The sequence below is a fragment of the Lethenteron reissneri genome, chromosome 55 (assembly GCF_015708825.2).
Source record: "Lethenteron reissneri isolate LAM-NWPU_2019-01 chromosome 55, ASM1570882v1, whole genome shotgun sequence".
NCBI classification, from domain to species: domain Eukaryota; kingdom Metazoa; phylum Chordata; class Hyperoartia; order Petromyzontiformes; family Petromyzontidae; genus Lethenteron; species Lethenteron reissneri.
In genome coordinates, this window is record NC_083833.1 from 4,659,457 (window position 1) to 4,676,438 (window position 16,982).

A 16,982-nucleotide genomic window follows, 5' to 3' on the forward strand; every position below is an offset into this window, starting at 1 on the left:
GACCTTTAGTGCGGCCCCTGACGTGCGCCTCCAATAATACACAAAATATGAAAACACCACCCCCAGCGTGCTGTTAAACCCCAACGGTTTGAAACGTGTAACAGCTCTCACACTGAAGTCACCCCCCCCACCTCCTCCTTCTGAAAATGAGTGAAGAACACTGCCCCTACACAGCGGTCTATTTATTATGGTCAGGGTGGGGAGATCGTTGTGGTCTGTGGCATTGTGCTCTGTCGCCTCGGCAATGAACACGTGGACCTTAGGGACACAACACGCACGACGGAGGGAGAGGGCCCCAAAGTGACCACGGGCCAAGGTCGGCACGACTCAAATGCTACGAGTGTCCGCCACGGGCAGTATCCACCGTGTGTATACATTTGAGTGTGTGTACACGGTACACATCTTGAGGCCAAAGATTTTGCCTCGTCCTTGGCTAACAAATCCGTGAAGGTAGGTGGGAGGGCGTGACCCCTTCTCCCCCACACCTCCTCCTTTGAGACCCAGAAATGTGAAATTTTATTGATATTTTATTGATATTTTCCCAATAGAAAAATTAAGTAATGTAAATGAATTAATTAATGTATTGAGCCGTATTGAACAAATAAAATAGATGAAAAACTTCTGGACACTGCCTCTCCGTCCGTCCCTTCCCTTGGCAAGTTTATCGATCCGCCCGCGTGGCCGATGGTCCAGAATAATAGCGGAGCGACAGCCGAGGGATGGAACGCGCACGCTCCCGAAAGCGCGTCCCCTCCAAGGAGACGGAGCGATGAAATCCGCGCGCGTTGCACCATCGAGGTGGATTATTCCACCATCGCAGGATGGCGAGCGGTAAGCGGTGGCGGCCGCTTGCGGGGATGTAGCTTTTTTTTAATCCAGCAGTGGATTAACCACACGGCTGATTTTGATGGTGGTGGTGAACAGGTGGTGGTGGTGGGTGGCGTGATGCGGGATGAGAAGCAGCGACGCAGCGTGGTGGCTCCGAGCAATGTTGACGTCACTCGCTTGAGCGGGGATCGGGGGGAGGGGTATGGGTTTGGGGTTAAGGGAGCGGTGGTGCCACCGTTGTGCAAAGCGATCCGCACGCACGCGCACGCACGCGCGTGCACGTCTCCCGGAGGAATCACGGAGCCTTTCGCCACAACCACAGTCTGAACCACCACCACCACCGACAGCTACAACCGCAACATCATCCATCATCAAATACTAAGTCCACGTGAGCCAGAGACGAACAGCAGCTGCAGCAGCAGCAGCAACAGAGCGGGATGAAGACGTGAACAGCATCGGGCATCTCTCTCTCTCTCGCTCCCGACAACAGCGGCGCTTCAGTGTGGTGGGGACCGCGGCTCTCATCACCAAATCCCGGGATACGTTATTATCATCAACAACAACGAAGACGTTGTTGTTGTCCTTCCTGGTCGCCATCATCATCATCAGCATCGTCGTCGTCGTCATCATCGCGCTGTGTTGAGCAAACGGAGGCAGGTGGCGGTGCCTGGAGACGAGGTGAATACGGGACGAGGACGAGGAGGAGATTTGAAAGGTGACCACAAGAAAGAGTTGGGGGGGGGGGGGAGACGTTGACTGAGAAGGTGACCGGAGGCAAGAATGACGAGGGGAATTGATATGTGGTGACGAAGAGAAAGAGTTGGGGGGGGGGGGAGACGTTGACTGAGGAGGTGACCGGAGGCAAGAATGACGGGGGGAATTGATATGTGGTGACGAAGAGAAAGAGTTGGGGGGGGGGGAGACGTTGACTGAGGAGGTGACCGGAGGCACGGATGACGAGGGGAATTGAAAGGTGGTGACGAGGAGAAGAAGTTTGGGGGAGACGTTGACTGATGAGGTGACCGGAGGCAAGGATGACGAGGTGTAATTGAAAGGTGGTGACGAGGAGAAAGAGTTGGGGGGGGGGGGAGACGTTGACTGAGGAGGTGACCACAGACAGGATGACGAGGTGTAATTGAAAGGTGGTGACGAGAAGTTGGGGGGAGACGTTGGCTGACGAGGTGACCACAGACAGAATGACGAGGGGAATTGAAAGGTGGTGACGAGGAGAAAGAGTTGGGGGGGGGGGGGGGAGACGTTGACTGATGAGGTGACCGGAGGCAAGAATGACGAGGTGTAATTGAAAGGTGGTGGCCAGGGAGGAGGTGACCACGGGTGAGGAGTATGAAGAAGATATATTGCCAGGAAGAGGAGGAGGTAGAGGAGGTGATGGACGAGCAGGGGGATATTCGGCGATTTGGGGTTGGAGGGAGGTGATGTGGAAGACGCGAGCAGGGAGGAGAATGACGAGGTGACGATTAGGAAGGAGCTGAGAGGGGCGATGAGAGTGAGGAGGCACGAGATTGAGAGCAGAGAGGACCAAGTGATGACCAAGGGGAGTAGGTGAACGTGACGCGATGTAAGCCACGAGAGCAAGGGAGGATGCTAAATCCCACCAGCTGAGTAGCTGTCGGAGTGAGAGAGTTGTGTGTGTGGGGGGGGGGGGAGGTGTGAAGGACGAGTTGAGTTGAGTTCTTCAAGTTCCTTTTGTTACCAAGGATGACAGCTCGCGAGACCAGAGTTGAGCCTCGTCTGCAATAGTGACGTGTTGCTCGGCTCGGCTGATGTTGGTTGTGGTGCTCAGGGTGGTTGGCAGCGGCGGCGGTGGTGGTGGTGGAGGCCCTTGCCAGTGCCATGGGCTGCTCGCTGAGCGCCGAGGAGCGCGCCGCGGCCCAGCGCTCGCGTCTCATCGACCGCGGACTCAAGGACGCGCGGCACCGCTCGGCACGGGAGGTCAAGCTGCTGCTCCTGGGTGAGAGTGCGCCACGGCGGAGTCGCGGTCCTATTGTGGCCACCAAGCACGGACAGACAGATAGGGCTGTCTCAACCACAACCACGGCCAGAACGACAAGCCACAAGCACGGACAGTCACGTGCACAGGCGAAGCTACAGCCACAAGCACAGGCAGAAATACAGCCACAAAGACAGGCAGAACTCTAGCCACAAGCACAGGCAGAACTACAGAAACAACACAAAGCTACAGCCACAATCGCAGACAGAAATATAGCCACAAGCACAGGCAGAAATACAGCCACGAAGACAGACAGAACTGTAGCCACAAGCACAGGCAAAACTACAGCCACAAACACAAACAGAACTACAGCCACAAACACAAACAGAGCTACAGCCACAAACACAGACAGAGCTACAGTCAAAAGCACAGACATAAATACAGCCACAAGCACAGACAGAAATACAGACACAAGCACAGACAGCACAAACGGTCACATGCACGGACAGAACTATAAGCACAGACAGCTACAGCCACAAACACAGTCACATGCACATCAAGATCTAGAACCACAAACTCAAACATAAATACAATGCACAATCTCAAATACAACCATAGCAACAGCCACAACCCAGAACTTCGACCGTAACTACATCCAAAAGCACAACAACCACCACTACCACCACAGCTATAACCACAGCAGAGAGCCTCCACAACAACCCCAGCCACAACCACAATCCACACCCTCAACTACAACCACAGAACAGTCACAGCCACAACTACAACCACAGTAAAAAAAAATCACAACCTTAACTACAACCTAGAGCCACCACCGCAGCTACAGACCATAGCCTCAACCACAACTACAGAGCTCAGCCTGAACCATAACCACAGGACACCCTCAACCACAACCACACGAGACGGCCTCACGCACAGCCACAGAACATAGCCTGAACCATAACCACAACCACAGCCACAGAACACAGTCTCAACCACAGCCACACGACACAGAACTACCGTCACAACCACAATCGTGTATTGTGGGGTTTCTCTTTACACTCACCATACATTATCCTCCATGCATTTGTTTTGCTCTGATTCCTATTCACATCATTGTTGTACCCTAGATTTATTATGTGTTTCTTTTGTGGTTTTTGGTGACCCATGTTACTCTCGCAAATGCCACTCAACTTGGCCTCTTGAGTTATCCCCTGGCTCAAACAAAATTAACCTGAAACTGGAACCCAAACCACAGCCATGCATTAACGTCCGAACAAGCGTGCATTGATCTTGCAACCCAACGACACAACTGCACGTTAACAGCGGCCAATTGTTAAACCCAAGCACTTCATTTTATTTTCACGATTGGGCCTTTAACCGCACGCATTTGCTGCTTTAACGTGTTGTGCTTAAGGGTCAAAGTCCCAGGGAGCTCCAAAGTGTGCATGTGTTACTGTCACAGTGTTTGGCTGTGATTTTTCTACAGAGGGTGCCAATTAGCAAGCTGCATTGAAATGAACAAAACGCAGGTTCACGAGCCAATTATTTCCATGCCACCGTCAAACAAACTCTTGTGTCGCAGGATCCCTGCTGTGTGCCAGGTGTTGCCAAAACTCAGCGCCGCTGTGAGTCGGGGATTTGTTTTTAAACCAAAATCTATGGACCCAACATTTTTCAAATGGCCGAGAGCTACGAAATGCCAAGCGGGTCACGGGGGGGCTGGGGGCTGTAACGTGGGAGGGGGGGGAACACGGACGGTACAATATCTGCAAAAGCAGCAACAGCCCGGGGAGACACTCGCTTCTGTTGGCGGAGCCACAGATTTCTAATTCAAATCTGCACCGCCGACCGGCCCTGGAGACGACTCGACTCTCCGCATCTCGGGGCCTGTTAAGCAAAGGTCATGATGCCCTTTGGCATAATGTTTCGTACGAGTAGCCGCTCACGCTCCAGAGTTGGGGCGCAGCGCGCGAGGTGAGGGCGCGTGGTGCGCGCCAGGGCTGGTCCACACGAGCTCTGCACGGGCATGAGACCTTGGGGAATTTAATTGATTCAATTACTCTTTTTTGTACTCGGGCCAGGTGGCTTTGTTGACAAGGCAGTGAATCGGTTCTTTGTGTGCGTGAAGGATACCGTCAGTTCGGATCACAGGGGTTCATTGATAGGTCAATGACAATTTGTTCTCAACAAAAAGCGATGTATGCATCAATTTAGCTTTGCCGAACAGCATGCTCGTTTTCTGTTATCTGTGCTGCATGCAAATGTTATGGTAATCGCCTGTTAATGTAATGTTAACGCGTCAACCGACAAGGCACAGGGAGAACAGCATTGCGAATGAAAACAGAATGAGACGGGCGTATGAATGAAAGTTTAAACAGTACAGAATACAGACCAGACAGGACTGACGAGGAGACAGGACAAAACTATGAAGCTAAACGATTTTTCTATTTTGCCAGGTAAGGCCCACTGAGCTATATAGCTCTTGTTCAAAAACAACCTGGCCACAAATGATAGCGGAATTAAGTGGCTTATGATGTGGACATTTTTATAGCAGCCAAATACTCTAAACACATGTTTCTAAATGTGGTGGGGAACAACCAGAAGACCTGGAGAAAAATCCACGTGACCATGGGGAGAGAGAACATACAGACTCCAAATATACAGGTGTCAGGGTTAGGATCGAACCCACTACTTCCTGTATACCAGCCGAGGTAGTTAACATCTCGCCACCGCGGCGTCCCCAAGAATGTGTTAGGAATGTGACGGTGCATAGGAGACAGCACAGGAGACGGCAATAAAAGAGAGACAAAAATACAGCATGGAGAATGAAATTGGACAAAAAAAATACATTTTAAATTAAAGGTGGAGCCCTGCCATGACTTGCTGGCGCAGTTGCTGACAGAAGCGGAGGGTGTTTTAGCATTCCTGTTGCACACTGACTCGATGTCTCGGAATAGGTAGGAGCATACTCTTAGGTTTTTTCTGTAAAGTCACGTAGGTCAAAAAGTAAAAAAATAAAAGTAATAATATCAAGTAATACAGTAAATCTAGCTGTGACGGTCCCACCTGATGACGGAAACTTGTGTTGCCTCCGAAACGTCGTGATTTATTATTTTATTTTATTTCTATTATTACTTTTATTAAATTTTTATTTACCTAAGAGTATGAATCCTTGCAGTCACGAAAGCTTCAAATCTTGAATTAGGTAGGAGCACCCACAATTTTACCACACGCATGGCCTGCTCATTGACGTAACTGAGCGGCAACCAATTCATGCCGCCGGGTGGACTGAGGCGGTGAGACGGGTTTAAGAAACTTGCACCGTTGTTTTAACTGCCGCGACGGGAGGTCCTGGAAAGAACATTCTGATTTGATAAAATGAACGCACCCCCATTGGTTATTGTTGGGGGAGGGCGGAAAAACACTTGTACGCAGGAATAAAATCTGCACTATTTAGGGACGTGATACATCAAATCGCCCTGTGCCCAAATCACCCTCAATAATGCACATTATCTCGTCATTGCCTGGCGAGAGTCGGTTGGGCAACTGCCGTGCACAAACAGCCTGTCACGGGGTTGTGAAAATGTATGGTGGGCAGTAGCAGAGAGCAGTGCAACAAAATGGGCTCTTGTACTCTGCTCCTACGATTCTGCGACTGTGCTCCGCGCCTTCATCAACCGCGCGTTCACCGGCGCGTTGAAGTTAGGCTCAAGTGACCTTCGTGACCCGCAGCAGGTTTTTCCGGCGAGGCCCTCACCCGGCAGTGGATTGAGTAAAGGAGCCCCCCCCCAAGGTGCTTGATTGGGGGTGGCTACTCGCAGCATTGGGCCCCTGCGCTGGAGTCGCAGGATCACCCCAGTGGCCAGCGAGAGTTCTACTTTAACTTGTGTGGCCCACCAAGGTCGGACGATAAATATTGTGATGATAATTCAAACGACATCCTGAGTAGGAATGGATCGGGTGCGTGATTTAGAAACCGCGTGGAAGAGATTTGTGTGGGTGGAGGTGAAAGCTGGGCTTGATGGAGGAAAAAATAAGAGTTGTTTAATTATGCAGTGTTAGGCGTGGTGGAATTTAATGGAATTTGATATACGGGGGCGTGTGAGGACGTTGAGGTTGAAACGTAGGTATATTGAGGTTAAAGTGAACAATGCCAAATCAAATAAACTTGACGTATGATGACAAGAATACAGTGCCGCCGCAAATCACAACAACAACAACATTGAGATCAAGCATTGCACAGTACACCGTAGCGTTGTGGATCAGTTGGTGGAGATGCGTGGTTCTTTATTGTAAGAGATATGAGTTTAAATCTTGGCCATAGCCGATTCATCACCTATCTTTTCATCTTCATCATCATTGTCAACCATAAACAATGATGTATGTCTTGACTTAAAGATTTCGTGACTGCAGGAATTCATATTCTTTGGGTATTTCGGTAAATTCACATACATAGGTTCAAAGAAAATAACAAAAAACTACGACCGCTTGTGTTGCGATCGAAACGTCGTACTTTATTGTTATTTTCTTTGAACCTATCTACGTGACTTTACCGAAATACCCAAAGAATAGAAAAATTATTTATGTATGTTGAACTTATTTCGCACCGTAGGTAGGTAGCCATCCGTGCTAATCTGATGTACGGGGGAAGAACAACAAACTAAATACAAAAAAGCAGTTCTCAAGAAATTAGTTTTAAATCTAGATTTAAAAGTGCATAACTCCAGTGGCATCCTAATATCAGAAGGAGGAGCGTTCCAGACGGCCGCAGAAGCACATCTGTAAGCGTGCGATTCGGTGACCGTCTTTGTTCGATGTCTTGCCAATTCCGCTATGAGGGTGGCCGGAGTTCACGTGATGATTTACGCTCCTTGACCAGATCAGCAAGGTATTGTGATTCAATTGTGGCAAGCACTTTGTGTGTAATGAGCTCCTCAACGAGATCGATACAGATGGATGAAGGCCTCCAAAAGCCATCTCCATCTCTCGCGACCATTTATTAATGTAACATTAGCAAGCAAATTCAGAGCCGCACCCTTTACATGCCTTTTCCCCTCTACTGGCTTAAGAACACAAATCGAGATGAGTGCCACTTGAAGTCGGTTAGAGCACGAGAACAACGTAACGTCCTGTCCCCGTGAAATACAGGGATGTGGGACCACTGTCTGAGGTGTGACACGAGGATGTTGAGAGTTACGAGGACAAATGAGGGCAAATAAGAGGGCTCTTTCAGTCGCTGTGTGGCACGAGCTCTTTTTCAGTTTGGTGTTGGTTTCTTTCTCCGTCAGTTCTTTGTTTATTCTGCGAGTGGTGTTTTGCTCGCTGTTTGCTGTTGACGCTCAGCTTTTTTTTCTTCCCTACGGCCGTTCAATCATCCAGAGTTAGCTGTTGGTTGTCATAGTCGGTTGACCCCGTTGTCTGTTGTGGGCTGTTGCCTGGCTGCTTTTGGCCATTGTGGGTCCATCCGCCAGCGTCGGCAGTGTTGGCGCCACTTCGAGGACCTGTGGAAAAGTTTCGTGTGGACTAAATGGTCCACAGAGGAGCGCATGCTTCTCTCCTTCTGTGCTTTGAAACAAAAAACAACAACAACACGGCTACAATTAGTACGTTTGTTTTCATAATAAACCACTCCACGGCATCCGGGGCGGCCTACTGAGCACGTGGAGTGAAACGTCGGACGTTGTGCCGAACGACACGCAGTCCGCAGAGCTGCACAGCGCTCGCATGAACTGTACCGTGGATTCAACGTCATGCAGTTAGTGCTCCACTGCACAGCAATTTTCTGGGGAATTCATGGTTATGCAATTTCAAGAACAATGCAGGCCTATTGGGCACCTCGATAACATTGGCTCTCGTGTGTCGTACTAATCCGCAGCGGGAGAACATTGAGGAATTTTTAAAACCCAATCCACGGTCGCGTTACACGTTGTGGTTGTTGGGTTCTTTGTCCCAATCCGTCATTCTGTTTCGATGTGACGGACCACGTGCTATTGGTGTGGACATACAGTACGAAAAATATCTACATAGCATGAGATTAGTCGGCGAGCGAAGGACGCAAAGTTACGTTCGCTAACAAAAAATCAGTGACACGCTTTGCGTTTATCCAGCCACAGCCTTGACTCGTCCTTACGCTTGTCTGCATGCAAATGCGTAGAGCAGTGTTACGCAATGAACCTTGAACCATTCTCTAATATACAGGCCAGCTTCTCTTTCTTCCTTATTTTGGTGGCAGGGTAGCGCAGTTGTAACACTTTCCCCCCCCCTCGCAGCGAGAAATCCCTGGGTTCAAATCCCGACCCGGGCACCTTGCTGCGTGGAGTTTCTATGATCCTCCCCCTTAAATTTCGATTTAAAGCTTTCGTGACTGCAGACATCCATCTTCTTGGTTCTTTCGGTAAAGTAGAACATAATAAAACATAATAAAATAAAATTCTCACGTGTGAGAATTTTATTTTATTATGTTTTATTTTTATTATTTTATTATTTCCTTTCTACGTGACTTTACCGAAAGAACCAAGAAGATCCTCCCCCTTGTTCAGTATCGGTTTCCGTCAGGTTCTGTGGTTTCACTCTTTAACTAACAAAACCCCCACAAACAAATACAATGTAACTTGGTATTGGCCAGACATCCCAGTGCTGAAACAATACCTGATAATCACTCAATTGGGATGATATGCGGCAACATGACACCCTCCTGTCAAAACGTTGCTGGGTAAACAAATACAGCAGCAGCAATAATAATAATAAAATAATACTGTTTACGCTTTTAGCAAAGGAGACCTTGACATTCGGTTGAATAGATGAAGTTTGCCTGTACTATTGTAGATGTAAACAGACTCATTTTTTCGATGCAAAACTCATTCTTTCTGAGTCTTCTACTGGTTGAAGGCTTCCCCTCGCTGTCTTTCAAGGTTGTTTTTTTTAACCGATTAACCTCCAATTAGCGTGGTTAGTTACGTATGGTGCAAAAGAAGCTCAATATACATACATACGTAACCATACTTCACTACGCTGGTCAAAGTGGCTTGACCGTCACCGGTGTTAGATATCGCTCCCTGCTGATTATTATATTTTTACCCAAAAAAATGTCTCTTCTTGTTATTTTGGTTTCCCGACCCCTGTCCTGGATGTTATTCCCTCATCTGCAAAGGGTTTCTCTCAGGGCCTTGAGTTTTTTTTCTACATGCAAAATAGCTCTCGACTGGATTTTGCCTAAATATCGCAATACAGAACTCTCCCTAAAAACAGTGTTGTGAAACTCCGCTAGGGCTTTCCTTTTGCTATGTATACATATTCCATTGCCGTGCTAATGATTATACTGCAGGCGAACACCTACTTCTGATATTGGCTATTACGGATAAAAAATGACAGTAATTACTGCTGTACACTAAATATCTATTTCACTCCCAATTTTGAATGTATTGCATCTGCGCAGCGTCTTCAATTAGGCCCGATTGAGGCTGCTCAAAACACATGCGGCCCGTGATAATGACAGCTTCCTTTTTTAGGTTTTGACGGCATGTCGTGCTCCATTCGTCGTAACCGAGAGATGAAGGCTGATCTCACAAAGGCTGTTTATTTACTGCGCTGTCTGGCACGTTTCTGTGGCACTGTTTTATTTGTTCGTTGTATGTATGTCTATTGAACTTCTTTCGCGCCATACGTAGGCAACCGCGATAAACGGTGACTGTCCGTCTTCTCTTTTCCTCCGATTATTTTCCTGTCCTTCTGTGTGGCTGTCTGCTTTCACGCGTGCATTCCCCTCTGTGCGTGTACTATCTGCTTGCCCGCCTGTATTCTTCTCTGTCTGTATATCCCCGCTACATTGCTGTTTATATATCTCAATGTGTGCTTCCCTATGTCCATCTCTCTTTGCATGGTTGCCGGGCTGCCTCCCTGCCTGGATGTTTCACCATTTTAGAGCCAGAGTGGGAAAGCTTTACCTTACCGAGAACTAAATCGGTAAAGAGCCAAATAACTGCATAAGTATGACTACTGTACGGAGCTGCGTTGGCTTCCAGGTTGCCAAACGAATACATTATGAGGTCGCACTCATTCCACACCAAGTGCTTGCCACAGTTCAATCACAATACCTTGCTGATCTGGTCAAGGAGCATAAACCATCACGCGAACTCTGGCCATCCTTGTAGCGGATTTTGGCTCGCCATCGAACAAAGATGGTCACCGCATCGCGCGCTTAAAGATGCGCTTCTGCGACCGTCTGGAACGCTCTTCCTTCCGATATTAGGAAGCCACTGGAGCTATGCACTTTTAAATCTAGGTTGAACACTCATTTGTTTAGAACACATTTTTGTGTTCGGTTTGTTATCCTTTCCCCGCACCTCCGATTAGCACGGTTGGCTACGTATGGTGCTAACGAAGTTGGGTATACATACAGGGGACAATTTTGGCTCAAATTGAAGCACTGTTGTCAGAAATGGGTTGGATCACCCAGTTCCTCCTGCCTCGCTGCACCCCATAGCGATTAATGTGAAGCCGTTGGTTTAATTGATGACCCAGCAATCACCGATTCACCCCCGGGCACCCGCCCGCAAAAGTCAGTCATATTCTTATCACTCTTCTTTTGCTACTAACATGGTTACTGCTCCCGTGCACTCCCCGTCATTCCACCCAGGCAGACTCATCCGCACCGTGGGTGTTCTAACAATTGTTGTTGTCTGATTAGCAATGTTGGCTTCGTGCGGTACGAATGTAGGTCAACATACATACGTGCAACCACACTGAAGGTCACAGCAAGACACTCGGCTACAGACTCTCAGCTGCTGACTCACCCACCAAATCACTCATTCCATTCACTCAGCCACTCGCCACAATGCGGGTTACAACATTTTCTGCTTCCTGCCTCATGCAGCTCCACTTTGGAATGTTATTTTTTGTATAACCTTGCTCAAGTTAATAAATGCGTTAACTTTTTATCTATCACAACCTTGGCGGTGCTGTTTGTTGTCGGTCGCTCGATGTTTTGGGCCTTTGGGCACCGTGTTCAGCAAACTGTGTTTGAAAGAAATACAAATGGGAAACAATAGGACATTCTAACGCATTTGACGCTCCGCACATTGTTAAGGACAAAGAGGGGGTGGGTGGCCAACACCACGCCCGGCTGCCTTTGTCGATGTTTACACACCACACCAGGTACTCATTTGAGGCTGAGTCGACCTAGGGGAGGAGTCCCAGGACCGGTTGAGATAATCGTCATTGGTGTTCATATTCTTAGGTTTTTTCGGTAAAGTCACGTAGGTAAAACATCAAAATTAATAAAAATAAAATAAAACAAAAATCACGACGTTTCGGAGGCAACACAAGTCTCTGTCATCAGATGGGACCGTCACAGCCGGATTAGCTAATTTTGATGTTTTACCTACGTGACTTTACCGAAAAAACCTAAGAATATGAATCCTTGCAGTCACGAAAGCTTCAAATCTAGAAGTCATTGGTGTTGGCCATGAGCGGGAATCGAACTCGGGTCACCGCGGTTTCTTAGCGCAGCACGCTAACCACTACACTACCGCTCCCCACATTATCAGACACACACAGACACATACCACAGTCACCACTATCTCCGCGAAATGCCATTTCAATGACAATAAGTGAATGATCACATTCAAATCAGAAACACAGGGACGTTTCCAGCCTCAAACTATTCTCGAATTGATACCCGATTAGTGCTGCTAATCTTTATACTGTCACGAGCCATATGAAGTGTTGGACCGTATAACAGGAAGTCTTTGGCTGCTCTGACACGTGGTTCCCATCGCTGGTCTGAAGGAACTTTGACAACCAAAACTTGAATGTTCAAAGTGTTTCCTTGTCGTTGCTTATCACACGAGGAAGAGTCTGACACGTGCTAGTGTCCTGTTCGGCTGTGCGAAGGGAAGCTCTGAGAGAATGTCAGCTGAACTCTGGGGACGGTGTTTTAATGTTCATGATTTCATATCTGCTTAAAGCCATTTTGTCTGCATTTGATCACATGTTCTGCTTTTTCCCCCCATTGCCTCTTACCTGCCTGATCTGGTAATCGTCCTTGAAATAAATTCCAACATACTTCTTGTGTCTTTAATAAATAAAAAAAGGTTTATTGCAATTCGCTACATTTAGTTTGTGCGTTTAAAAGATGGCTCTCAATAAAACCATATAGTCCGGATTATTAAACACACTTTTTTTTTAAAATGACATCAAAAGTTTGGTGGGAATTTTTACTCTCCAGAGCAACTTAATAATGTGAAGAATACGGGACTGTATTTTGTATGCACTGTAATTTGGCTAACAATTTTGTCCTTTATAAATAACACAATTATTTTTCTAATTTCTTCCCCCTCATCTGTCTTGTACGGTGTCTAATTCGGTGTAATTTAATTTCAGACTGGCAACCTGAAAGGAAACGTTTGCATTAAGTTACTTGAATTTCAAGTAATCAACTCTTAGACACACGCACGGATGCATGTCCTGGGGCGTGCGTGCGTGGTAAGCTGCACGTGCTTATCCAGGGAGCCTGGCTAGCTGGCTGAAATGTGCATTGAACAGTCAATGAATTCCTCACTGGGTCAATTTGCAGTTGCATCATCACACAAATGTATCAGTTGTCTTATAAATTCAAATTCATATTTATAAGATGCTAATGTTATACGGCGTATAAAGCGTGACCACTTATCAAGATACGGTTAGCCTTGGGACTGTATGTGTGTGTGAATTCATACGGGAAGAGGAACGATGCAGATTCTATGGGGGAGAGAGGGACATTAAGGGGGGTGTACCACCACATTTTGGAGAAAGATAACTTCACAGAACTACTTCCCGAGTACTTTAAAAAGAGCCACATCTTCCACGCGGTCAACATTTCCGCAATTTTTGTTATTCTTCTTATTATCGTTTCTGGATTACGGCACGACAAATATATATTATTTTTATTCAGAAGCTGGGGACCGGGCTGAGACTGTGTACTCACTGCAAATGATAATCTCAGATTAATAATGCGTGGCTGCATGCGTATGTATATGTATTTCTACCTGGGATGTGGATTACGGCACGACAAATATATATTATTGTTATTCCGAAGCTGGGGACCGGGCTGAGACTGTGTACTCACTGCAAATGATAATCTCAGATTAATAATGCGTGGCTGCATGCGTATGTATATGCATTTCTACCTGGGATGTGAGCTGGCTGTACCAGCCGAATGCTCTAACACTGGTGTTTTTGTTAATCGCCTGAGCCATCTGCCTGTTTTCGATGATAGATACAGCTGCAAAGGGGCCGTCCATAAATTACGTCACGCACCTGGGGGGAGGGGGGTCAGACATGTGTGACAAGGGGGGGGGGGGGTGTTTAAGAAATGTGACGTCACATCAAAATGCGCAACTTTAAATAAATATATACAACACGTTCTACTTAATTAAATAGACTTTTTAATACATGTTTTCTCCTACAACATCAGAGTGCAGCGCCACATTAAATACGCACTACAATGACATGAATATGCTAAATTCCTCTTGATATGCACATTCTTTTTGTTAAGGCGCTCTTCCACCTCCAACTCAGCTTATATATAAGCTCCTAGCTTGGCAGTGTCTCATTCTTCACCTGAAGACGGCTGCTTGCGTTGTGGCCGAAACGTCGTGAGAATTATTTTATTTTATTATGTTTTATTTTTATTATTTTATTACTTCCCTTCTACGTGACTTTACCGAAAGAACCAAGAAGATGAATCCCTGCAGTCACGAAAGCTTTAAATCGAAAAATGACAATAGTTTAAAGCGATTTGTACATCTTCTCGCCGGTCATTACATCCGGCGTCATCGGGAGATTTTGCGGCATAATATTGTTCGCGAAAGCCTACGTGTCCCAATTCTTTAATCTGTCCGCACAATCATGAGCACTCGTGCGTGAGCCACGAAGTTGCGTTGCTCACAATAACGTTGCATATTCTGTGTCTAAGTCGGCATAACCAAACTCTGCCGTTGTCCTTTTCCAAAATTGGTGGGCTCGTGCTCGCAGGCTGAGCCTCATCTTTTTTTATTCGGTGCACTCTCGTTGCGCTATTTTAGATGTTTAGTTTTACTGTTGTTTAAAAACGTTATTATAAATCCTTCTGCACGTTTAGTTGCGTGGGATATGTGCGAACGTGAGGCCCCTCCCCCGAGCTTTTCTAGACTCCGACGAAACGAGCAGCGAGATTTATTCACGGGAATGTACGTAAGTGTGCTAAACTTTGAGGCCTTGCTTTAATGTTTAGATTACTGATCTGTACGTATGTTGGACTTCTTTCACACCGTACGTAGCCAACCGTGCTAAACGGAGGAGGTGGGGGAAAGACAACAAGCTAAACACAAAAATAAGTGATCAAGAAATGAGTTGGGTGGGTGGGTTTGGCTGGCCAGCACCACTCCTGTTGTGTTCGCCACTGAGATCATGACGGGTTTAATTGTTTCATTCCTGTTTGCTCTCATGCCCCTGTACTGTTCTGTACCTGTGTACGTATGTTGAACTTCTTTCGCACCGTACGTAGCCAACCGTGCTCATCGGAGGATGTGGGGGAAGGACAACAAAACCAAACACAAAAAGCAGTTCTGATTTGTGCCTGTGACCAAATCACCCGGGAATGCTCCCGATCTCATCAGATCTCAGAAGCTAAGCAGGGGCTTATCCTGGATAGTGCTTGAATGGGTAGCCACAGTGGACAACCGGGTTGTCATCATGTTGCGAGGCTTCGCCATCGACGGCAGAGGACAGTGCAGAATAATAATTTGTTGTAACCTACTCCGACACTCCAGTGTCTATGCATCCCACCTTCGCCACCCACACCGACCAGCATGCAGAAGCATGGCCACCTCAAGGCGTGGGGAAGCCCTCATCCAGCAGTGGATTGACACAAGTGCTGTATGTGTGAACGGATGAACACTTTCAGCAGTTGATTGGCAGACATCGGCTCTACCCATCTATGTAAGTCTGTCAGTTAAAACCCCTTCCTGGGATTGCACTGTGAATATATGAATACAGACAAGGCAGAAATTCTCAGTCGATATGTTCCGGAATGCCTCTGAACTGGCTTCAAGTAGGGATTATCGGCATGAGGACAGACCGCCGTGCAACGTATAACGACGCAATGCCCGATCCATGAATACGAAGGAGACATTACAGCGATACGCTTCCCTGCTCCTGACGCAGTTATCTGGCTTGACCACCTGAATGTGAAATTGTAGTTGTTGCTCTGTATCTAGATCAGCCGTATGAAAGAAGGAAAATTAGAAGATTGGCATAAGGCGCTACCACTCAAGTGCAAGCTACGCCTACTTATAATAAAATGTGATTATTGTATCCTAAATAGTAATTCTGTCGTCATATGAACAGGTTTAGGACAAAATCGTCAAATGAGCAGGTTTAGGGCAAGGCGAGGTGGATGTGGTGTCCTGGAATAGTACCCAGTACAGTGTTCCACACTCTTTAAGGCTGAAATGAGCACTGAATACAGATTCTCAGACGTGGGTGAGTAGAGAAAGCCACCTGCGGCAAGACCCCAGGAGAGAGTTGGCTGTGCAGCGTTTTGCAAAAATGTGATTCTGAGCAGAATGGGGCGGGCAGGCTGCCGGCACGGGCAGGTTTCTCGGCGGTTGAGCGAGCGGCTCGCAATCAGAAGTGTTGCAAGTTTGACTCCTGGTTGTGGTGCGGTTAGCCGGGGTAGGGGGGGTGACATAATCATCCACCTCATCATCCCTTCCTCTGGGGTCAATAAAATAAGTACCGCTTCGTGGGGAAGTCTACAGTGGTTGTCTTATGGAAGAGATTCGCCCCTGTCATAGGAATGTGGAATTTCCACCACTGGCTCTTGCAGGGCTCTAAACAGGGGATGAGCAATGCCTCGATGCTCGTTTTAGGAGCAGGGGAAATCGCTGGGACTTTTATTGTTGAGCGCACAGCATGAAGATGAAATGGAGAATGAGGACACGGTAAAAAAATTCATTTGTGAAACCATTTGTTTTCACCGCAAAAGCGTCCAAAATAACAACATGCTACATGTTCTTTAAAAAGCCAAAGTAGACATAAGGGCTGAGGATTTTATGTTATAATAATTTTTTTATCAAGTGTAGACCATAGGGGAGTAGTTTATCAATTTTAAATACCTACTATAATCACCCAGGACTGTCTGTCCTTAACGCTTGTGACGTCACTCCACATCGACCAGTCCCCT

General features: G+C 47.1%; 1 protein-coding gene across 2 annotated transcripts in view; it reads left to right on the forward strand.

Moving 5' to 3' along the window:
* The first annotated feature begins 1,066 nt into the window (after positions 1 to 1,066).
* The window catches only part of LOC133356788 (guanine nucleotide-binding protein G(i) subunit alpha-2-like), a 48,235-nt gene continuing 32,319 nt past the window's right edge, over positions 1,067 to 16,982 (forward strand). The window contains exons 1-2 of one of the 2 annotated variants that reach the window (XM_061574471.1): positions 1,067 to 1,543; positions 2,633 to 2,800. In XM_061574471.1, the coding sequence (XP_061430455.1) occupies positions 2,683 to 2,800 (118 nt within the window). In that variant the 5' untranslated portion in view covers positions 1,067 to 1,543; positions 2,633 to 2,682. The remainder of the gene's footprint in view (positions 1,544 to 2,632; positions 2,801 to 16,982) is intronic. The other variant, XM_061574472.1, reaches the window with a different exon arrangement.